Source organism: Mobula hypostoma, chromosome 19 (genome assembly GCF_963921235.1).
Source record: "Mobula hypostoma chromosome 19, sMobHyp1.1, whole genome shotgun sequence".
In the NCBI taxonomy this organism is placed as follows: Eukaryota; Metazoa; Chordata; class Chondrichthyes; order Myliobatiformes; family Myliobatidae; genus Mobula; species Mobula hypostoma.
Window position 1 is genome coordinate 43,771,117 of NC_086115.1, and position 25,846 is coordinate 43,796,962.

A 25,846-nucleotide genomic window follows, 5' to 3' on the forward strand; every position below is an offset into this window, starting at 1 on the left:
ATGCCACAGAGATCACTTGATCTTTGTAGACAGCTTACTTCAAGGTCACTCTCAAGAGTAGACTCTTCACTGCTGACTGCAAAAATTGGGATAGCTCTGCTGTGTTTATACTGTAATTTTAATTTTCAGTGAGGATATGCACCAGCTTACCATTACCTTCCCGGACATTGCTATTAAAATGGTTCTATCTTTGAACTTTTATTCTTGATTTTGTTACCTATGAGTACTCAAATTTTACACTCAGTGTCCACATTATTAGATACGTACTGTACTAATAAAGTGGTCACTGGGTGTATATTTGTGGTCTTGTTGTGCATTCAGAGATGCTAGTCGATACATCACTGTTGTAATGTGTGATTATTTGTGTTACTGTCACCTTCCTGCCATTTTGAACCAGTCTGGCCATTTTCCTCTGACCCCTATCATTAATAAGGCATTTTTGCCTACAGAATTGCAGCTCACTGGATGCTTTTTTTTATGTTTTCACACCAATCTCTGCAAAATCTAGATATTGTTGTGTGTAAAAATACCAAGAGATCAGCAGTTTCTGAGTTACACAAACCATTGTCTTGCACAACAAACATTCCATGGTCAAAGTCACTTAGATCACATTTCTTCCCCATTCTGATGTTTGTTCCGAGCAACAACTGAACCTCTTGACCATGTCTGCATGCTTTTATGCATTGAGTTGTTGCCATATGTTTGGCTAACTGGATATTTGCATTAAAGAACAGGTGTAAAAGTCTATCTATTAAAGTGGCCGCTGGGTGTGTATCTATATATACCATAGCAATTACCTTAACAATTGAATTGACTTTTTTTCTTACATCCTTCACATACGTGAGGAGTAAAAATCTTCATGTTACATCTCCATCTAAATGTGCAATCATAGTAATTTATAATGATTTATAACAAATAGAACAGTCAATGTAACATAGAAATACACTTAAATCGGCATGAGTTAATCAGTCTGATGGCTTGGTGGAAGAAGCTGTCCTGGAGCCTGTTGGTCTTGGCTTTTATGCTGCGGTACAGTTTCATTCATATTGCAATTACATCCTCCTTTCCAGTACTACGCCATCTAAGTTTGGCTTCTCCCAGCTTCTCAAATTAAACTACAGATAATTTTTTTTAAATTCCCCAACTTGGTGAAAGCTAGATGTTAACTTCCATATAACATGTGCAACTAAAGTCAAAATATATGGCATTAAAATGGCCCTATATTATTTCAGAACAACATAGCAAACATCAGAAGGGGAAGAAAAATGATCTGAGTGACTTTGACTGTGGAATAATTCTTGGTGCCAGTCAGAGAGGTTTGAGTATCCCAAAACTCAGGATTTTTATGCACTCTAGAGTTTACAGAGAATAGAGTGAGAAATAAAAGAAAAACAAATGAGTAAACGGCAATTTGGTGGGCAAAAATGCCTTAATGACAGAGGTCAGAGGAGAATGGCCTCAAGCTGATAGGAAAACCATAAGACATAGGAGCAGAATTAGGCCATTTGGTCCATTGAGTCTGCTCCACCATTTGATCACGGGTGATCCATTTCCCTCTCAACCCCATTCCCGTGCCTTCTCCCCATAGCCTTTCACGTCCTGAGTAATTACGAACCTATCAACCCCCACCTTAAATACACCCCATGACCTGGACTCCACAGCCACCTGTGGCCACAAAGTCCACAGATTCAGCATCCTCTGCCTGAAGAAACTCCTTCTCATCCCTGTTCTAAATGGATGCTCTTCTGTTCTGTGGCTGTGCTCGCTGGTCCTAGACTCCCCCACTATAAGAAATATCCTCTTCATATCTACTCTATAGATGGTTTCAACATTTGATAGGTTTCAATGAGATCCCCCCCCCCGCTCTTCTAAATTCCAGCAAGTACAGACCCAGAGTCACCAACCGCTCCTCTCATGATGAGCTTTTCATTCCCAGAAACATTTTCGTGTAACACACACAAAATGCTGGAGGAACTCAGCAGGCCAGGCAGCATCTATGGAAAAAAGTACAGTTGACATTTCGGGCTGAAACCCTTCGGCAGGACTGTGTTGTTCGGATTTTCTCTTGTTTATCATTTTCGTGTACCTCCAATAAACTTGCCCCAATGCCAGCACATCCTTTCTTGAATAAACTACCCACAATATTTCAAGTTCTGTCTGGCCAATGCCTTATAAAGCCTCCGCATTACATCCTTGTCATTATCTTCTAGTCCTCTCGAAATGAATGCTAACATTGTGTGTGTCTTCCTCATCACTGACTCAACCTGCAAGTTAACTTTTAGCGAATGCTGCATGAGGACTCCCAAGTCCCTATGCACCTCAGATTTTTGAATTTTCTCCCCATTTAGAAAATAGTCTAAGGTATTATTCCTTCTACCAATGTGCATGACCATACACTTCCCGATACAGTGTTCCATCTGCCCATTCTCCTAATCTGTCTATGTTCTTCTGCAACCTCCTGGCTTCCTCAATAGTACCTGCCCCTCCACCTATCTTCATATTTTTCACAAACTTGGCTACAAAGTCATCGAATCTGTCATTCAAATCATTGACGTACAACGTAAAAAGCAATCCTAACACAGACCCCTACAGACACCACCAGTCAGCAGCAGCCAATCAGAAAAGGCTCCTTTATTTCCACTCTGTGCCTCCTGCTGGTCAGCCAATACTCTATCTATACTAGTATCTTTCCTGTAACACCATGGACTCTTATCTTGCTAAGCATCCTCATGTGCGGCACCTTGTCAAAAGCCTTCTGAAAATTCAAGTACACAATGTCCAACAATTCTCCTTTGTCTGTTCTGCTTGTTATTTTCTCAATGAATTAGAACAGATTGGTCAGGCAAGATTTTCTCCTCAGGGAACCTTGCTGACTTCGGCCTATTTTGTCATCTGCCTCCAAGTACCCCGAAAACTTATCCTCAATAATTGACTCCAACATTGTCCCAATCACTAGGGTCAGGCTAACTAGCCTATAACGCGAAGGTAGCAGAAGCTCAAATAATCACGCTTTGTAACATGGTGTCCAGAAATGCATCACTGAACGCACAACACGTCCAACTTTGAAGTGGATGGGCTATGGCAGCAGAAGACTACACTGGGTTTCACTCCTGTACCTAATAAAGTGGCAACTGAGCAATGTTACCTCAAATATGTAATAACCAGTGTGTGCAAAAATCATGTGCTGTGAAATTTTGCACAATGACATCAACACTGAATAATTCCTTCAATAAAGACAGTATAAACTCTGCAGACAAATTATCACAAACTCCACTTTGTCAACACCGTCCGCATCAGAAACCGGCAAAGGAAATGTGATTAGGTACGATCGTGAAATATACTTAACATGCCAATGAGGTAGAGGGTGACAACCTTTAGTGTGAGGTTTAAATTCCTTTGTGCACTAGAAGCAAAAGATGTGTGCACGCACACAAATGCACACCTTAGAAAGAACATTGCTACCGAATATAGAAATCACTACCATGCTTCTCCGCTCATCTTGCCAGATGTCACTTTAATTTCTCTTAAACCAAGCTATTAATCAACTTAATAAAACAAAGTAGCATCATTCAGGACAGGGACACAAATTTGTCTTTATGAGAACAGATCTGCACCTGGTCTACCTTCTACCTACATCATTCGAAATAACATACCTGGGCGTAAGTTTGGATTCTTCTAGGAGTTTTCTAAATTCTTCTTTGGCCTGGAGTAGCTTACACTTTTTCTCTTTATATTCTTCTTTTATTCTTGCTTTGATAAATTGTTCAAAAATCTTTAATTTAAAAGCATTGGAGCATGAGTTGCATAATAGATATTGTTTTCAATTCCATTATAATTCATTTCAAAAGAAAAACTTTAATGATTTATGGTGCTATTAAAACAATCATTTATCATATATGCCAGTTGTAGGAACCAATTTTATCTCTTATGCTATTTACTAGGAAATATAAATCATCTATTTATTTTATAGCTCTTGGAATGCTATAGATCTTATATATTTATATATATTTTGAAAGGTTCAGGCAGTGTATGTTAATGACACCCTACAATGGAAACTAAAAGCAAAGAAAAAAGATGAAGGCTATCATTTTAAATAAAAGGCTTATAAGCCAAAAACAATATACAGATAATGGAAAATTAACTGTTCTTGACATTACTCATTATTAATGGATATGCTGCTTACAATGTGGTTTAATGTTCTTTATGGCCTTCACCAGTTCTGTATCCTGTATGTGGGCATTGAGACATCAAGAAGCAAATGACTGGAAATGGCTAACTGCAGGGTGGGTGAACCTTTTACTTTCTACTTCCTTAAGTGGTTAAAATTAAACTTAAATTAATTAAATATAAAAAACATTAAAATGCAGTATCTATATAGGGTATATCGACATTAATATTGTCACTTTGATATGTGATTTGGAATTTTGTATCAAGCACATTCCTCTTTGATTGTAGAATCTAATTATTCAACGTTAGAAAAACAGGTGCTAACACGTATTCAGAAATTCAAAGTAAAAATTAGTTCATTGTGGCAAGCAAAATGAAAAACCATTATGAGAATAAATATCTAGATAGATTCTGAATTAATTGTATAAAACAAAATGACAGATTCACCATTAATGAAGGAAAACAGTAGAAAGAAGGGAATCAATACGGATAAATTGACTTCAATCAAAGCACTGTCATATATTTAATAATGAGAAAAATGATGAGGCTAACAGTGCTCATTACTATTACTGACAGTAAATTGCAAAGTTCACACACATAAAGCTAAAATTTGAAATATGTATATTGTTGACTGAATCCTCCATAACCCGTGTGGCTACAATCACTGTTCATTATAAACAGATTTGAAATTCAACTGGGTGCATGAAGTTGCAAGAATTACTTAGCGGAAAGCCACTAAAGAGACAGGAGACATAAGGACTGGTGCATTTAGGTGTTAATCAATTTTTAATTCAATAATTATTATTTATGGCTAAATTGTCATTTGGTCCCATAAATTTTAATTGTACAGTTTTAAAGTCTAATTTCTTCAGAGTATCTGAAAGTAGTATCTGAAAGTTTTTGAAAAAAAAATATATTTAACCTTTTCTTTCTGTCTTCGATATGTCTCTCACTTTCTCTCAGACCTATCTTTTTGTTTCTCCTTTACATCATTTCTGTTCATAAATTAACAAATAATTAAGTAATATTTCTTCATCTATTTTTATGGGATAAGTCAATCCTTCAAAAAGAATGATTGTTCTGGATGAATTAGAAGCTCAACGTAATAAAAACCCAGTTTTAACAAAGGCATTTTTATCATATTTCGTTACCATGGAGAATGAGGCCATTTGGCCCATCAACTCTCGCTCAGTGGTCAGATCAATCCTATCTATCAATTTTATTCCCTTCTAATCTAATAATCCTTGGGATTTTATAGGAATACATCAGGATTAATTTGCAGTAGCTAATTTAAGTAGCAACCAGCATGTTTTATATATATTTATGTGGGAGGAAACTGGAACAGTTCAGGGAAATCCGCATAGTCAAATGAAGAACATGTAGGTCCCACCATAGGACAGAATAAAAGCCAGTGCACTGGAACTGTGAGTCAGCTGCATCATCTGCACTACAACTGGCTGCCCTATGACCAAAGACAAGCAATCAGACGGCTTGCATGGGTGAATTAGGCATTGTGTGCAACTTGATAACTATCCCTATCCTCCAGGCATGTTCTATTGCTGAGTTTAACCCCCATGATCTCTGAATTGCCCACATTAGCAGCTGGAGAGCGGTCTCCTCCAATTTGCTGTGTTGCTGCATTCTTTCACTGGTTCACAGTTAGCAGAAAATCCTGGAGAGAAAAAAAATTGTAAAGGATGTCCTACAACTAATCTATCTATTCTGGGTTTTATCTCCTTTACTCCACATCCATTTCTCTTCGGGAAAATGCATGGTGCAGAAATCTTCAATCTCACTGGCCTCCGTTGATTTTTTTTCTGCTCATGCAGTGGACTCCCTATAAATCACATCGCTGATAGCAAAAGTCGCCACTTGAAGCCCTGTGAAAAATCTAGGGTTAGCTGTAAGATAAATGTACGGCAAACTCAACCCTTTGTTAATCTCAAAACCTGGCTGTAAAGTGTCTCAGAAATGATCCCCAGTGCATTGATAGTAATAAATATTTTCTTTTCTCTGGAAGCTTTATCTCAAGATGCATCAGCTATAAATACAGCAGATATGAAAACTCTTCCTGTTCTGCATTCTCTTCTTTTCGGTTGGAAATGCAGTTCCAATATAAACCTATCATACAGTAACTATTGTAATAAATAATACTTAATTACTTTACCATAGCAAGTGCAAATTAAGGAGTACACATTGAAGAACACCATCTCTCCTTTTGCTCATGATGAAAAACCCTCATTGTCTGGTGCACTTGGCTTGAGCAAAAAGATAAAGGTTTCCAGAATACTTCAATTAAATGTAAGTGACATGCAGCTCCACTGTTGAAAATTATGCTTTTTTAATTGAAAGCCGAATGCTTGAGATAATATGTCATTTTCCAAAGAAGGATTTAAATATAGAATTGAATAATTTAAAACCCCATTTTGGATGCATTTGGTTAGACAAGACAGGGAACTGTAGGCTTCAAGTAATTTTAGCAATCTGGCTTACTGAAAAGAAACAATAACACAATTTTAAGAAAAAATAAGTAAGTGCAGCAGCTGAAAAAAATACACACCCTTTAAAATACTCTGTTTCAAGTGTTGTTCAGTCGAAGATTTATTATCTAAATGTTTCTATTACTTAAAACACAGGGAACTTGGGCTTCTTCTGCTTGCTCCAGCAGGATATACAGCATGTCCATTATAAAATATGTAATTCCTCATTAAAGATTAATCCCACTTGTTGAAACATGCTCTGCACATTTAATATTAATAAAAAGAAATACCTGTTTACGTTCCTCAGGATTTAGAAGGAGATAACGTGGGTCAAACACTATTTTGTGCAACTCCTTTTCCCAAGTAGAAAATGCAGAGACCTAAAGAAATAAATGTAAGCTTTTAATGTGTTGTCTACCAGGGAGCTTTAGACTGTGGTCACATTTCTGTAGTGTTTATATTCATCAAGGTTTGGCGACACTGTGTTTTCAGGGAGGTTATTAGTGCAGTTCATTTCACACACTCTGGAATACAGCAGGCAGGACACACAAGGAAACGGCACTCACCCTGTGAGGTGTTCACAGACTATTAACGGTTGAAGGATTACACGAAGTAAAGCTTTGTTACAAGATGATAATACCCTTCTAGGATGATGCACTGACAGCACGAGGAAGAAGAGAAATTAACCTGATGACAATTCTGGGATATATTCCTATCCTGAATCAGCAAATGCAATAATTACATTGGGCTGGGGTACTTTTGCTACGATTTTTGGAATTTCTCTGGACTGTTTGACTGATGAAAATAGATGGTTTCATTAATAAAATCATTAATAAACTATGGCAATAAAATTAAATTTGCTGCATGTATGAGCTATGGTAGCGGTGTACTGGATACATTAATGATCAGAGGCACAGAACCACGATCCAGATCACAGTAACTCATGACTTGAAATTCAAAACAAAACTAGTGGAACTTTAAAAACATTGTTAGTACTTCAATACCAACATTGGTTGCAAAACACAAAACTGACCCCCACCCCAGGGGAAGAAATCTGCCATCTTACCCACTGTGACATGATTCCAGAGTAGCTAATATGGTTGACTCTTATATGCCCTCTGAAATGGCCTGGTAAGACAGCCAGTTTCATAGGCCACCAGAGATGAGCAGGAAGTGCTGGCCTTGAGATTGACATTCAAGTCCCCAAAATTAAATCAAACTCATCAAATATTGCCGGTATGAAAATAATTGGGAGTAATTAGCATATGTCATGAAATTTGTTGTTATGTGGCAGCAGTGCATTGCAATATGTAACACCTGTGTGGCGCTTGTCTTGTCTTGTGTGACTGGTCGCCACACTCTTTAAGAGAAAATCAAATTACATAATACTACACTAGGTGCTAGTGGACCATTAGAAGCTCTAGGCATCGAAAGGAGGCAGTGAATGGAAAACACACACTTCTGGAAGTAAGCTTCATTTGTAAATATCAGCAATATATACAAAATATTTACATGAGTAAGAACAATTCAAAATCCAACATTATGTCTTGGGTTCCAAATCTCAGATATCAAACAAATTTCTGTTTAGTTAGAATCAGTGAGATTCATCAGATTAACCTCTGTTACTCCAAATTCAGTTCTCGCAGAAAGTCAAATTCAGCTTCTTTGAATGAAAATAGACTTATACGTGCAACTGTATTAAATCCTCTATGTCATGAAACATTTTGTTCCTGCGCTGGGTCTTCGATCTTGGGTGGCTCACCATCTTGTTGCCATAGGTAGGAGTTTTTTTTTCATTTGTCTTTCTTTCTTATTCCACGCATACGGCAGTGAGGATGCGAGGCAGATTAGTTGAATGATCCTCCTGCGGGATGTGGGAAGGCAGGGAGACCTCCAGTGTCCCTGATGAATACACCTGCAAGAAGTGCATCCAGCTGCAGTTTCCAGCAGATTGTGTTAAGGAGTTGGAGCTGGAAATGAATGAACTACTGATCATTTTGGAGGCTGAGGGATTGACAGACAGGACATTCAGTGAGTAGCTACATCCAAGGTGCAGAACACAGGTAACTGGGTGACTGCCAGGAGGGGGAAAGGGGATAGGCAGTCAGTGCAGAGTACCCCAGTAATTGTTCCCCTCAACAGCAGGTATACCACTTTGGATACTGTTGTGGGGTGATGACCTAACAGAGGAAAGTCACAGTGGTCAGTTCTCTGGCACTGAGTCAGGCTCTGTGGTCCAGAAGGGGCGGGGAAGAGGCAAGCTGTAGTGATAGAGGATTCATTGATTTGGGAAACAGAAAGGAGATTCTGTGGACGACAATGAGATTCCCTGATGTTGCTTTCCAGGTGCTAAATCAAAGACATTTAGAATAGAGTCCACAGCATTCTTAAGTAGGAGAGTGAGCAGCCGGAGGGTGTGGTCCATGTAAGTACGAACGACATGGGTAGGAGGGGTGACAAGGTCCTACAAAGTGAGTTCAGGGAGTTAGGTGCTAAGTTGAAGAACAGGACTTCCGGGGTTGTGATCTCAGGCTTGCTACCCATGCCACGTGCTGGTGAGGCCGGAAGTAGGAAGATCATACAGTTTAACATGTGGTTAAGGAGATGGAGCAGGAGTGAGGGCCTTAGGTTTTTGGATCATTGGGCTCTCTTTCAGGGAAGGTGGGATCTTCCCTGGTGGGAAGGAGGGACAGTTTGCACCTGAACTGGAGGGGAGCTAATATCCTACAGGATGGTTTACTAGTGCTGCACAGTGGGGTTTAAACTAGAGTTGCAGGATATGGGAACCAAAGCACCAGAACAGACAATGGGGTGGTTATGGAGAGAGATGTTTAGCCTACATGCAAAGTCAGGAATCATAAAGTTGACCACGGTGGACTAATATTCTGAGCTGCATATTTCAATTCAAGGAGTATTGTAGGAAATGTGGATGAGCTTGGGGCATGGATCAGCACATGGAATTATGACATTGTAGCCATTAGTGAAGGTGATGGCAAACCACTTCTATAGAAAGATTTGCCGAGAACAATCATGGTCAAACACCATGATCACCTGTATCATACAACACAGTACATATTGATGATGATGATAAGCTCTTAGTGAGACTTGATGGCAGAAGGGGCAGGACTGACAGATCAATATTCTGTTTTAGATGTGATAGAGTGGGAAGGATTAAAGGGAGAGGGGTGACATTACTAGTCAGGAAAATATCACAGCAGTTCACAGTCATGACACACATGAGAATTCATCTAGTGAACCTTTATGGGTAGAAATGAGGAATAAGAGATGTACGACCACGTTAATGGGATTATATTATAGACCACACAATAGTCCACATGATTTAGATGGCAAATTTGTAGAGAGCTCAGATTGTTACAAGAAATGTAAGGCTGTGACAGCAGGTGAATTTAACTTTCCAGATATTGAATGAGACTCCCATACTTAAAAGGGCTGTATGGGAGAAAGTTTGCCAGATGTGTTCTGGAAAGTTTCCTTAATGGAAGTCTCAGCTAGAGAGAGTGTGATACTAGAACTCCTATGAGAGAATGAGAAGTGGCAGGTGACAGAAGTTTGTGTAGGGTAACACTTTGCATCTAGTAAACATAATGCCATTATTTTCAAGATATTTATGGAAAAGGATAGGTCTGGTCCTCAGACTGAGATTCTAAATTGGAGAAAGGCCAATTTTCATTGTATCAGAGAGGATCTGCCAAGTGTTATCTGGCAAAAATGTACTTGGTAAGTGGGAGGGCTTCAAAAGTGAACTTCCACTTTTGAAGTACAGAATTTGTATGTTCCTATCAGAATGAAAGCCAAAGATAACAGATTTAGGGAACTTTAGTTTTCAAGAGATATTGAGGCCCTGGTTAAGAAAAAGAAGTAGGTGCCTAAGAGGAGTATAAGAAATGCAAGAGAATAACTAAGAAGGAAATTAGGAGGGCTAAAAGAACGCATGAGGTTGCTCCAGCAGACAAAATCAAGGAAAATCCAGAGTGTGTCTCCAGATATATTAGGAGCGAAAGGATAGCAAGGGACAAAATTGGCCCTCTGGAAGATCAGAGTGATAATCTGTGCATGGAGCTGAAAGAGATGGGGGAGCTCTTAAATGGATCTATTGCATCTGTATTTACTCAAGAGACAGAGTCTATCTAATTGAGGCGAAGCAGCAGTGAAGTCTATTCAGAGGAGGAGATGTTTGCTGTCTTGAGGCAAATTAGGGTGGATAAATCCCCAGTTCTCAACAAAGTGTTCCCTCAGAACCTCTGGGAGACTAGTGCAGAAATTGCAAAGGCCATAGCAGAGGTAGTTAAAGCATTCTTAGCCATGGATGAGGTGCCAGAGGATTGGAGGATAGCTAATGTTCCATTGTTTAGGAAAGGCTTGAAGAGTCTTCTTGCTGTTTAAAGGCAGGTTTTTGCAGAGGAACTGCAGTGCATTACAAAGCAGGAATCTCTCTCAAAACCAAGTTCCCTTAGTAAACACTGTCTCTTTTTTTTCCCCCTCTGAGTGGCTACCGTGAGTTGGAGGATGGAGAAAGAAGGCACAGCTCACCAGAGGTAATTCATCCAATCATCATTCTGGGTAAGCTTCGTGTCACCTCTCTGCTCATTAGACATTACCAAGAGCAAGTATGACATTAAGGCCAGCAGTTTTGAAGTGAGAATGATTAAAGATGGTGTAGTAAGAATGTTTTCAAAACCAGTCTCTGAGACTATCCTTCTTTTGCCAAAGACTAGGTGATCACTTAACTTTTACTTTCAGTAGTTAAGTTTAGTATCCTATGGATCCCAGTCAGGGAGTGTTCTGGCCTGTAAAGGCACAGTTCATTCTGTATTGCTATACATAAGTTGTGTTTTTATATAATTTCCTGCGCAGTTTAGTTTTTATTCTGAGAGTGCATGGTTGAAAGACATACACCTCCATCCACTCTTTATTTGCCCTTGAAATAGCAACATCTGTGAGTCTTTTATTTTTGGTAATATTGGCAAACATTTCAAAGGAAGTATTATGCTTAAGTTTACCTTTGTGCCATGAGTTTACTCTTGTTTACACTGAACAGTTATGGAGCATTGTGTTATGTGTGCTACTTTAGTTAACATGGTGTGGTAAACCATATATATATATGTTGTAACTGGGTTACCTGTCTGGACACGCCCCTCTGCTGACTGCTCCTGTGGCTCCTCCCACAGACCCTGAATAAAGGCGATTGCGCCATTGCTCCTCCCTCAGTCCAGGGCAGATACTCAGCATGATCGAGGTCACATTTTACTGCTAATGTAAGCCTTTCAGTATTTAGTCTACTTCCAGTCTTTTGGAGTAATTGATAGTGCATCAATTTTATTAGCTGTAATTTTAAAGCATGGAACACGTTCTGAAACCCGACAAGTTAGACCTCGACCCGCAAACACCTGAAGCCGGAAACGCTTTCGAACTCTGGCTGGCCTGCTTTGAATCATACCTGGAGGAGATTGAAGTGACAGAGTCTGCCGCGAAACGCAGAGTTCTCCTCTCTAGGGTCAGTCCATGGGTCTACTTGATGACGGAGACCAGCCAAGCTACGACGGCGCGATGGGCGCCCTCAAAAGACAATACCTGCAGCCAGTAAACACCGTCTATGCACGACATCGCTTAGCGACATGGCTGCAATGGCCCGGGGAGTTGAGTGCTGAGTTTGTCCGGGCCCTACAGACACTCGTGCAGACCTGCGATTACCAAGAACTGACAGCTGAACAGCATGCGGAGCTCCTACTAAGAGACGCCTTCGTCACAGGGACCAGGACAGTGTATGGGCGCCAGAGGCTGCTGGAACACACTGATCTTACCTTACATTCGGCGATTGAGCTGGCCGACACACTGGAGGCCGCTCTGCACAACTCTGACGTTCTCCAGGCACGCGATCTCCTGATGGCCTCGTGGACGCCACAGACCCTGCAACCCGCCAGCGAGTCGACCACGGCTGCAGCCAGTCGCGAGTCCGCGTAGTGCTACTTCTGCGGACTCGAGAAGCACCCCCGGAAATGCTGCCTGGCCTGAGAAGCTACCTGCTCCAAGGCCAAGGCCAAGGCCTGTAAGTCCAAACCGCCTGTAAGTCCAAACCGCCTGTAAGTCCAAACCGCAAGCGGGATCAAGCAGCGCCACGTGAGAGGCATGGGGGTCGCCATCTTGCCTGCACGCCGCCACCATGTGCGAGAGATGGGGGTGGCCATCTTGGTCGGCGCCACGTTGCACTGCCTACGACCCACAGGTGCTCACGAGGCACCCCACCGTGCCAGACCAAGACAGCGACTCAACTCTGGCCTCCGTAACCCTCGATCAAAGCGCTCCCCGCCAGCTCGCAAGGTCAATGATGGACATCCTGGTGGAGGGGCGCAGGACAAGCTGCCTGTTTGACACGGGCAGCACAGAGAGTTTTATCCACCCCGACACTGTGCAGCATTGCGGACTCGTGATACGGCTGGAAAGTCAGAGGGTCGCCATGGCTTCCGGTGGCATACAACAGACATCCAGGGGGGTTTGTGTAGTGACGCTAGTGGTGCAGGGCACAGAATACCGAGACTTTACGTTACTGGTCATACCGCAACTGTGTGCCCCTGTGCTATTGGGGCTCGACTTCCAGAGCCACCTGAAAAGCGTGACAATGGAGTATGACGGGCCCCTCCCACCAATCACTGTCGTAAATCCTCAGTTTTGTAGGAATACGTCACATACCCCGCTACTGACTACACACACACACCAACCCGCACATCCCACCCAACACCATGCCAACTGCCACACTACCGACACCACTTGCGGCCTCTCCACCCTCAGGATCCCTCCTCCACCGCTGTTTGCCAACCTGACCCCTGACTGTAAACCCGTGGCAACTAAAAGCAGGAGGTACAGCGCGGGGGACAGAGCTTTCATTAAGTCGGAGGTGCAGCGCTCAGGGAGGGGGTCATTGAGGCAAGCACAAGTCCTTGGAGGGCGCAGGTGGTGGTTGTTCGGAACGGGGAGAAGAATAGCATGTCATGGATTATAGCCAGACCATCAATAGGTTCACGCAGCTCGACGCGTACCCTCTACCCCGCATCGCGGATATGGTCAATCAGATAGCACAGTACAAGGTGTACTCGACCATAGACCTAAAATCCGCTTACCATCAGCTCCCCATCCGCCGGGAGGACCACCCTTACACCACCTTCGAGGCGGACGGCAGGCTTTATCACTTCCTGCGCATCCCCTTCGGCGTCACGAATGGTGTATCTGTCTTCCAGAGGGAAATGGACCGGATGGTGGACCAGTGCCAACTGAAGGCCACGTTCCCATATCTGGATAACATCACCATCTGCGGTCACGACCGGCAGGGTCAGGACAATAACCTCCAAAAATTTTTCCAAGCGGCCAAAGCTTTCAATCTCACCTATAGCAAGGACAAGTGTGTGTTGGGAACCACCCGACTTACTATCCTTGAGTGTGTAGTGGAGAACGGAGTCATTGGCCCTAATCCCGATCGTATGCACACCCTGTTGGAACTCCCTCTTCCCAACACCCTCAGAGCCCTCAAAAGGTGCCTGGGTTCTTTTCATATTACGCCCAATGGGTCTCTAACTACGCAGACAGGACCCGCCTCCTGGTCAAGTCCACCACATTCTCCCTCTGCATTAAAGGGGACATTGCCTAAGCAGCAATGCATGCGGTGGACGAGGCCATTCCCTTCCAAGTAGAGAGTGACGCCTCCGATTTCGCGCTGGCTGCTACCCTCAACCAGGCGGGAAGACCGGTGGCGTTCTTCTCCCGTGCCCTTCAAGGCCCTGAAATTCGGCACTCCGTGGTGGAGAAAGAGGCCCAGGCCCTAGTGGAAGCTATTAGGCACTGGAGGCACTATCTCGCCAGCAAAAGGTTCACCCTGCTAACTGACCAGCGCTCAGTCGCATCCATGTTTAATAAACAACAGCGGGGCAAAATCAAAAATGATAAAATTCTGAGGTGGAGAATCAAACTCTCCGCCTACAACTATGACATCATGTACAGGCCTGGGAAGCTCAACGAGCCCTCCGATGCCCTATCCCGGGGAACATGCGCCAGCGCGCAGATCCACTGGTTGTACGCCCTACATGTAGATCTTTGCCACCCGGGGGTCACCCGGCTTTTCCACTTCATGAAAGCCCGGAACCTGCTTTACTCCCTTGAGGAGATCAGGACGATGACCAGGGACTGCCAAGTCTGCGCAGAGTGCAAACCGCACTTCTACCAACCAGAAAAGGCACAACTCATCAAGGCCACCCGCCCCTTTGAGCGACTGAGTGTTGACTTCAAAGGGCCCCCTTCCCTCCACCGACCACAATGTGTACTTTCTTAACGTTATCGACGAGTACTCGTGGTTCCCCTTCGCCATCCCCTGCCCCGACACCACTACCACTTCAGTTATAAAAGCCCTGCGCAAGCTCTTCACTCTGTTCGGATACCCATGCTATATCCACAGTGACAGAGGGTCCTCGTTTATGAGTAACGAGCTGCGCCAATACCTGCTGGCTAGGGGTATTGCAACTAGTAGGACCACGAGCTATAATCTCCGGGGGAATGGACAGGTGGAGAAGGAGAGTGCCATGGTATGAAAGGCCACACTCTTAGCCCTCAGGTCAAAGGGACTGTTGGTCTCCCGCTGACAGGAGGTCCTTCCCGAGGCACTCCACTCCATCCACTCCCTGTTATGCACGTCCACAAAATGCCACCCCTCATGAGCGACTCTTTTCTTTTCCCAGAAAGTTGACCACTGGGACCACCCTACCAACTTGGCTGATGTCCCCGGGGCCAATGCTGCTCCGGAAACATGCGAAGAGCAATAAGTACTCCCCGATGGTCGGGAGGGTTTACTTACTTCATGCGAACCCCCATTATGCCTAACAACAGGAATTCTGCAGATGCTGGAAATTCAAGTAACACACATCAAAGTTGTTGGTGAACGCAGCAGGCCAGGCAGCATCTCTAGGAAGAGGTGCAGTCGACGTTTCAGGCCGAGACCCTTCGTCAGGACTGACGAATTATACCTATGTGGTTTTATCTGATGGGCGGGAGGACACAGTCTCCATCCGCGACCTGGCGCCTGCAGGAGCACTGGGCCCCTAACCTGAACACTCCATGGTGACTATTAACCCCGTACCCACCAATATATATACCCACAAGACACCATGCACTCCAAGCCCTACACAGACACCACACGACACTCCCATACCAGGCGCGACGCACACGCACAAGGGATTACCGATGCCTAACGTGCTGACACCTCAAGTCAGGCCGGAGCCAGCACAACCGCCGTCGCCAGTTCAATCACCACCGGTGCTACGACAGACGCGACCGCCTGATAGACTTAACCTGTAAATATACTTGTTTTGAATACTGTCAGTCACTTCACCCCGCGGGACTCTTTTTAAAAAAAGGAGGGGTGAATGTGGTAAACCATATATATATGTTGTAACTGGGTTCGCTGTCTGGACACGTCCCTATGCTGACTGCCCCTGTGGCTCCTCCCACAGAGCCCTGAATAAAGGCGATTGCGCCACTGCTCCTCCCTCAGTCCAGGGGCAGACATACAGCATGGATGTGGATTCATTTTACTGTTAATAAAAGCCTTTCCATATTTACTCTTGTTCCAGTCTTTTGGAGTAATTGATAGTGCATCACATGGGTTGTGAGAATAATTGGCAGTGTCAGTGTATTCGGATACGTAATGATTCTGTGTTGGGTTTACTGCAGTGAAACTGAATTCTGAAGTTCACAGAAAAGAGATCTCATTAAAAAGAAGAAAGTTTCTGTCTCAGGTGAAGTTTGAGTCGTTTGGCTTGCTGCATAGCCACATCCACATGCAAAGAGACGGCGGTAGAATGAGACTCGACCTCTCAGAAACAAAGGGAAAGAATGTAATAAATATGAGAATAAAAAGAATGTAATGCATTCCCAGTGTATACAATGAACAAACTCTTTTTGGGCTTCCAGTCAGGTACAGGTATCAATTTTAACCAATGTCTCAATGACAAACTTTGCCTTTTTCATCAGGAATGGTGCCTGGGCATGTCTAGTTCGGTGGTATATATACACCCATCACCACCCCTCATTGGTTAGTCCTCATCCAGTTAGGTTTCCACTGTCCCTCCTTATTTAAAATCAAATTCAATTTCTTACTTAGAGCGAGGTCCTCATCTTTGTTGGAATTCTTTTTCTCTTGTTTTATTCCAGTGATTTCCTTCATCAAGTCTCAAAAGCCATGGGCACGGCACAGTAGTTTTGTGCCATTGAAATCAATCCTGTGGCCATTGCAAATGCATTGTTCTGCTACCGCTGATGTCTCCGGGTAACCCAAACGGATACACCTCCTGTGTTCCATTTTAGTTTGCTTGGTAGAAAGACAAATATCTAAAATTTAAGCTGGGAAATTCATATTTTGGATTTCAAATTAATACGTTTTGAATGTATTAATTCCTTATTAAAAAGGCAAGAATTGGAGGACAAATAAGCTTCCTCAATTGGTTTCTCAACTTTCCCACAAGCAAAGCTCTCAATGTAGCTTCAACAGGCAACGGCAGTCCGAAAAGTAGCACTAACCAGAGACTGTCACAGCTGCTTAATGCTAATGAAGAAAAGGTGTTTGAGAACAGTACTGGTAAACTCAAAGGCATGAAGGCAGGAATTGAACTGGTTGAAGCAGCAACACCAAGATTCCATAAAGCGCGTCCAGTGCTTTACGCACTGAGTCTTAAGTGGTTGCTGAACTTCAGAGCTAGGAGGCATCTAGCATTCTTTCCAGGGTTGAGTGGAGCGATTGGGCCATGCCCATTGTCCTGGTAATCAAGAAAGGGAAGGCCAGAACTGTTAGCATATGTGGGGACTTCAAAGTGAGGATCAACCCTGTGCTGTGTACTGTGCAGTACCCCTGCCACGAATAGAAGACATTTTTGCATCTTTAGCAGGCAGGGAGAGGTTTTCAAAGATTGACTTGTCACAAGTCTCTCTGCAAATGGAGATCAAGGAGTCAAGCAGGAAGTTCCTCAAACTCAGCACTCACAAGGGACTGCTCCAGTGTAATTGTCTCGTCTTTGGCATCTCATTAGCTCCAGCAATTTGGCAAAGAGCAATGAACTAAGTGCTCCAAAATATCTCAAGAACACAATGTTACCTTGATGGCATCATCGTGACTGGCAAGAATGATGAAGAGCACCTCCTGAAACTTGATAAGGTTCTTACCAGGCTGGGTGAGTATGGTCTGCGTGCAAAGAAAGAGAATTGTGAGCTTTTCAAGAATGAAATCTTATATGGCGGCCATGCCATTGGCGAGCATGGCTTACATAAGTCTCAAGAGAAGAATGAAGCAGAGCTGCAGGCACCCAAACCAGAAAATGTGTTACAGTTCAGGTCATATGTGGGCCTGGTAAACTTACTACCACCGGTTTCTCCCAAACATTGCTAGAGTGCTGTACCCATTGAATGCACTGTTACAGATGGGAGCAAAGTGGGAATAGTCAGAAAGATGTGAAAGGGCATTCAAGGAAACAAAGAGACTAATAATATCAGATGAACTGCTCACCTATTATGACCCATCACTATTCATCAGACTGGCATGTGATGTGTCCCCTTATGGCACTGGTGCCATTTGTCATACACTATGAAAGAAGAAACAAATTGTATTTGCTTCAAGATTACTAGTGAGCACAGAATACAACTAAGAACAGATCCACTGAGAGGCCTTTAGTCTAGTATGGGGAATAAAGAAGTTCCACCACTACCTCTGCAGACAAAAGTTTACACTAGTGACAGATCACCAGCCCCTTGTGTCCATTTTCCATGCCAGGAAGGGAACTCCAGTGATGTCTGCTACCCAGTTGCAATGCTGGGCACTTTTCCTAGGAGCCCACATTTATGTCATAGAGTTCAAGGGTAACAAACAACACAGCTATGCCGATGGCTTGTTACGTCTTCCACAGTTGGCAACTGAAGAAAAGTCTTCATTCTGTTATCCAGCAGAGGCATTTCACACAGCATTGTAGTTGCCAGTAACAAATTCTGAAGTACATAGAGAAACAGGGAATGACCCGCCATTGCCAAAATTCTATGACATCACCATGTAACAATATCCGGCTCATGGTAACACTGTTTCCAGAGTTCTCAGCGAGGGAAGACCAACTGTTGGTATATGTCAAAGAACACTGGTGTGTGGATCTCGTGTTGTGACTCCCTCAATATTGTGCACCGGAGTGTGACAGAATTTGCACGAAGAGCACCTGGGTACAATCATGATGAAGAATCACACCCAGAGCTTGTGTTGTGGCTGGAAATAGATAGACAGATTGAAGACTTGATCAAAAACTGTTCAGGATGCCACAAAGTTCAAAATGCATAGGAGTGGCTGTCTGAACCATGGCAAAGAGTGTATATTGACTTTGCTGGGCCATTCATGGACTCCATATTTCTGATTGCCCTGGCTGCTCATTTGAGTGACAGAGGTCATACCAATTAAGTCAACCTCCTTAGAAAAGACTGTTTCCACTGAGGACTATCTTCGGCAGAAATGGCTTACCTGAACAAACTGTGGGTGACAATGGACCACAGCATATGCCAGAAGAATTCAGACTATTCATTAAGAAAAACAACATCAAACATTTCAAGTCAGTTCCTCACCACCCAGCAACAATTGGGTTAGCTGAAAGGTCCAAACCTTCAAGATGTCCATTAAAGCTATGGACAAGAAAGATATTTCTCTATGGTTCAAGGTGGACAACTTCCCTTTTGTGTATCGGAACTCTGTTCATGTGATGACAAATCAAACACCTGCAATGCTGTTCATGAGCAGGAATCTGAGATCTCGCATAGACCATCTGAAACCAGATCTACGGAGAGAAGTACAGAATAAACAGTTTGACCAGTTGCCAAGTAAATCAGCAAGGAGCTTCGAGATTGGACAGGAAGTCCTAGCATGTGATTACCAAGAAGACAAGTGGACACCCAGTAGGATAGCTACAAGAACTGGACCACTGATGTTACAGATCATACATGAAGATATCATATGGACCGGATACTGGATGCTCTGCCAAAGAACACACCTGAGTTGAATGCATCCAACAAGACGGACACTTTACAGCCACCAGAATTACTTATTGGCGATGACCATGTCACTAACAGCAATGTGACACCTGCAACAGAGCAAGTTGTCTTTGACAAGACACCTGCCAAACCTGATTCCACTCCACAGGTCCGTAGGTGCTATCCTGAAAGAAACAGAGTGCCACCCAAAAAACTGAATCTTTGGTATAATGAAGTTAGTTATGGACTGTTATTGTGAAAGTACGTTTATTTGAATATGCTTTGTTAAAGGAAAATGGAATGTTTTGTTACATATAGAGTTTTATCTTATATTAATCTAAAGGGGGAGGAACTGTAATGTATGGATCTATTTCTTTTAGCGCAATGACTCCCCTTAGCTACATACTGACTGTAATCCACGCGGACTAATCTGTTTGTTCTTTCACTCTCTCTTTCTGCAATGCGAATACACCAGTTAAGGTCACCTCGGCATGTGTGCCTTTGTTTAATTGATATGTAGTTGCACAGACACAACAGACACTTTGTTGGAGTCTGTCAACAGCATCAAGATCCAGACCTACAAGACACGATAGGTGACACTATGCTTCAGCGGCCAAGGTTACACATGGAACCTCCTTTGCAATTCCTTTGCAACTCCTAAATTCAATTCTTTCCACCTATTCCTACCTCCCACCATGCGGAACAGCACTCTTGGACTCCTGTTGACCTACATTCCATCTCGTTTGTTATCGTCCAACCTGATGCACACCAACCTTCCTTTAGGCCCCCTTATGATGGCACGTTCCGTGTTTTAGAACAGAGAGAAAAGACTTTCCGCATAGATAAGACGGCAAACCTGAATGTGTTTTGGTCAATTGCTTTAAACCAGCCCACCAAGATTTGGAGGATTCTGCGACCATGCCTCTGTTGTCATGACATGACTAAGAACGTGTCAACACACCTCTGGACGAGCCAGAAACACCTGTTGTTTTTCCACCTTTGCGATATAGGACCTGAGCCAGGTGGCTCACCTGAGCTCCAAATAGGCTCACAATGCTGGTTTTAGTGAATTCTGGGGTGGTCTGTGTAGCATAATGTAATTGGTACAGAACTCACAATTCACTTTAAGAGGCTGGTCTGACATGATGAGGTAATTACATAAAGGATTTTTATAGCACATTGTGTTCAGTTGTTGGTGTTCAATAAATGAGTTACTACTGTTTTTCTTATACTGGAAACACCTCTGCCGTTTTACTTGTGAAAATCTGCAGTACAAACTCCTTGCAGGGGACACCACAATTGAACTCTGAACTCTGACATCACAATCTATAATATCATCTAACTGCTATGCTACTGTGGCACCCCCATGTAAGAAATAAACATTCACCACTGCATCATATTCCATGTCTTGTTAAAATTATGACTTGGAATACTTTAAATCAATCATGAAACCTCTTATAATACTTTTTTTGCAGTTCAGATTTTGGCTCTCTCAACAATGTTCATCTTCTGCCAAATCACACAAATAAACAACTGTGAGAGATTGGCTGAACTGATATTCTCAGTTATTCTCTTTCTTCCCACTACTGGAGAATGTGGTCGTCTCCACTTGACATGTTCAAAGAATAATGAATCCTGGACATGAATGTATTTGACTTTACTTTGGCACCGGATGTTGGACAGCTTGTATATTCAGTTGTCACAATGATTAATTTAAATAAATATACATTGTAAGTTAATTTTACAGTCTTGATCATCCAGATGGCAGATGCACTTAGAATTTGGCCTGCAATGTTTCAAAGCTATCTCTGACCCACAGCCATTATACCATAAAACTAAATTATTGGAGGTTATAATTTCCTTATAATTTATTAATTTGCTTTAATAAATTTTGCTAATAATGTCACATTATTTGGTTCAATAACATCCTCCTTTGTCTTCCTGATAATCTTCTAGTTTTCTGGAAACACTGAGGATCTACAAAAGAGTATGGAACAGGAGAAGAATGCAAGATGAAGCTTTACAAAAGAATAGGCTGAATTTTCAGTTCTGACATGCCATCTGCTCAGATATTCCATATATCACCTCCTTCCTTCATACATTGGAAAAGGAACAGAGCATCAGGAAAGAGAAAGAGAACCAAAGATTCTTCTTCAGCCATCTCAGACCAGACCTGCAGAGGACCAGTTGTTGAAGAAAACCAGAATGCAAGGGTGCACGGAATTAAATGATGCCTTCCTTCAATATTGCCAATGCCTACTGTGAAACACATTCACTCAGAGGGACTTGAGGGCCAACATTGATCCTGTGCATAATGATAACCTGAAACTTTCGGATCTTAATTCCAATTCAATCCATAAATCATTCACGGCCTATTCATAACTCAGTCTGAGGGTGCCATCCACTGCAGCAAGAACCAGCTCATTTCTGTGGATTTGTCAACAACTAATCTCTATTGTTCAGGACAGAAATGGGTAATACAAGGGGACATAAATTTGAGGCGATTGGTTGAAAGTATACAGTCCTGATGAAGGGTTTTGGCCCAAAATGTTGACTATATTCTTTTCCATGGATTCTGCCTGACCTGTTGAGTTCCTCCACCATTGTGTGTGTGCTGGGGGGTGTCAGAGATAAACTTTTACACAATCAGTGTTAGGTGGCTGTAACGCACTGCCAGGGCTGGGTCTTGAGGCAGGTACGAAAGGGGCATTTATCTCTTAGATAGGCATATGGATGATAGAAAAATGGTAGGCTATGCAGGAGGGAATAGTTAAACTGTTCTAAGAGTGGTTAAAAGATCAACACAATATCATGGGCTGAAGGACCCGTACGATGCTGTAATGTTCTGTGTTCAATGTCTATCTTCTATTATTACATTCTCACATATGTAGGTGCTATGGTTCAGTTAGACATTGTGAAAGAGAGATTAAGAGAGTGACATTTTAAGCAGGGGAAGTAAATGGTGAATTGGGAGAACATCCAGCAGCGGGATAGTGGAGGTGAAGTAAGTTAAGTCAGACTGAGTATTTAAAAACAGCAAGCAGAGGGAGATAGGGTGGGGAAGGCAGAGGGAACGTAAACACGGCACAGGAGAGGGAATGTGTCAAATAACACACCTTTAAGTGGTAGTCAAGGCTGATGGTAAAGGCAAGGACAGAGATTGCACAGGTAAAAAGCAGGATTATTCACTCACCTACACTAGTAGAAATGCATGGTGGCTGACTAACGCCAACATATCTTTGGGATATGGGAAAAAGAACTGGATAGCCCTAGGGAAATCAATGCAGGCATAGGAAGAACATGCAACCTCCATGCAGACAGCATTGAAGGTCAGAATTGACCCTAGGTTTTTCGGAGGAGTATAATGGATGCAGAAGTCTATGCAAGAAGGAGATTAGAAGGGCAAAAGTGAAACATGACATAACTTTGTGAGAGAAAATTAAGGAAAATACAAATAAATTTTATAAGTATAGTATATGAAAAGGAAAGAGTAATTAATGAGAGATTAGAGGCCTGAGGGACCAAAGGGGACATCTTTGTGTGGAGTTGCAAGAAATGGGTAAGGTTCTTAATAAGTATTTCTCCTCTATTTTTACAATGGTGGAAGACATGAAGACCTTGGAACTAGAAAAAGTAAATGGGAGAGATCTTAGGGATAATCTGCCATGCAGCGGAAGTGATGCTGGATGTCTTAACAAGTATGAAGTAGATTAATTTCCAGGGCCTGACCAGATTTATCCAAGAACACTATGGGATGATAGAGAAGAAATTGCAGTAGGCCTGATGGAGATAGTTGCATCTTTGTTAGTCATGAGTGCGGTGCCAGTAGATTGAAGGGAAGCAGATGTTGTGCCTTTATTTAAGATGGATAACAAAGGAAAATCTGGAAACTATAGACCAATATGTCAAATATATGTGGTAGATAACTTACTAGAGAGGATTCAGAGGGATAAGATATACATACATCTGGAAAGACAGGGGTTAATTAGGAGCAGACAGCATGGATTGTGCAAGGGAGATCATGTCTAATGAACTCAGTTGGGTTTTTTATGATGAGGTGACCAAGAATTTCTCTGAGGGCAGTGTGGTATATATGGGCTTCAGTAAGGCCCTTGATAAGGTTCAACATGACTGGCTAATCTGGGATGTTAGATCACATAAAATCAGGGGAAAGCTGGCTAATTTGATACACATTTGCTTTGAAAGTACCAAAACAAAGGATAATGGTAGAAGGTTCTTTCTTGGACTTGAGGCCTTTGACTAGTGGTGTGCTTCAGGATCATTGTTGTTTGTGATCTTTGTCAATAATTTGGATAAAAATGGACAAGGCATGGTTAGTAAGTTTACAGATGACACTAACGTGAGGCAAAAAATGGCAAATACAGTTAAATTTGGATAAGTGCAACATTTGGCATTTTGGAAAGTCAAAACCAGGTAGGAATTTCATGGCGAACAGCAGAGCACTGGGGAGTGTTGTAGAATAGCGGGACATTGCTTCATGAAAGTGGCATCACAGGTAGACAGAGTGAAGTAGACTCCTGGCATATTGGCCTTCATAATTCAGGGCATTCAGTGTAAAAGTTGGAAGATCAAGGTGTAATTGCACAAGATGCTGCTGAGGCCGCACTTGGAGTATCGTGTTCAGTTTTAGGTGCCTTGCTACGTACATTAAAGATGTTACTAAACTGGAAAGAGTACATGAAAAGATTTACATGATGCGGCAAGGGCTTGAGGGACTGAGGTATAGGGACTGGTTGGACAGGCTAGGTCTTTATTCCTCTGAGGGTAGCAAACTGAGAGGCATTCTTGTGAAGGTGTATAACTTCATGAGGGGCATAGGTAGGTTGAATGCACTCGGTCTTTTTTCCCCAGAGTTTAGGTATCAAGTGCTGGTGAGCATAGGTTTAAGGTGAGAGGCGAAAGATTTAAGAGGATCTTGAAAGACAACTTTTTAATATGAAGGCGGTATCTATTTGGAATCAGCTGCTAGGGGAAGGGGTTGCAGCAGGTGAAATAACATGAAACAACTTTTGAAAGACTGTTGGTCATGTGCACGGATTGATAAGGTTTGTAAAGTTATGGGTCAAATGCAAGCAAGTGGAACTAGTCTGGATGGGGCACCTTGGTTGGCATGGACCAGGTGGGCTAAAGGACCTGTTTCTGTGCTATATGACTCTATAACTTGGCAACATTAGATCTAACAGCAGTACCATTGCACTACCCATAGTCATATTTCTACAACAACGGAAGCAGCGGCCAGTTGCAAGTCAAAGCTAGTCTGTGCAGAGGGCATGGACATGTTGAAGATAAAGTTTAAAATTATACACAAGGACCTTGCTTTGGCCGTGATGGGAATTGTGCAGAGGTGGGATATGGTGATGAAGGCTTTGCTGAAAATGCTTCCACTTTTCACTTGCTGTCACCCACTGCCCCTGTCAACAGTTTGGCGTTTTGCATTCTAAAGACTGATCTTGCCTTGTACTGATGCAGTGCTCTACACCGGGACTAGCAAAACCCGGACGATCCCAGCCAAAAATATCTCAGCAGTCATAGCAGTGATCCAAGCTGGCCTACCCTGTCACTGCAGAATACAGAATTGCTGTGAAGAGGAAGAATAATGATTTTTAATTACACAACAGGATTTAATTAATTTGTGATAAAATGTTAGGTTATTAATTTTGTGTTATCCTTTCATCCACACAAATACTATTTGTTTCTACTATCTTCCCATTTTGTTATAAATATAAATAGGTAAGAAACAATGAAAAGAATCAAATTCTGGATCAGGATAACAACATCCATGCCAGGACCACCAGACTCAAAAATAGTTATTTCCCCCAAGCCATAAAGCTGGACAACACCTCCACCCATTAGCACACACCACCACCAACCACTACATTATCATTCCCTGTCAAAGGCACCTTATATACATATACTCTTGTACATTAGCATCACACTATGTACATTGAATCAGTCTATGTACTATATATAAGCTAATCTATTTATACTTACTGTATGTTATTGTGTTCTTTATTCTTAATGATTTTTTATTCTGTATTAGATCCAGAGTAACAATTACTTAATTCCCCTTTAAACTTGTGTACTAAAAAATGACAATAAACCATCTTGAATCTTGACAAAGAAAAAAA

The 25,846-nt window shown here is 42.4% G+C and overlaps 1 protein-coding gene across 1 annotated transcript in view; it reads right to left on the reverse strand.

The window, feature by feature from the left end:
• Positions 1-25,846, reverse strand: part of tcerg1l (transcription elongation regulator 1 like) — a 598,955-nt gene that overhangs the window by 80,991 nt on the left and 492,118 nt on the right. Inside the window, exons 11-12 of the mRNA XM_063071197.1 lie at positions 6,938-7,027; positions 3,654-3,772 (exon numbers count right to left, since the gene is read on the reverse strand). Of these exons, the coding sequence (XP_062927267.1) occupies positions 3,654-3,772; positions 6,938-7,027 (209 nt within the window). The remainder of the gene's footprint in view (positions 1-3,653; positions 3,773-6,937; positions 7,028-25,846) is intronic.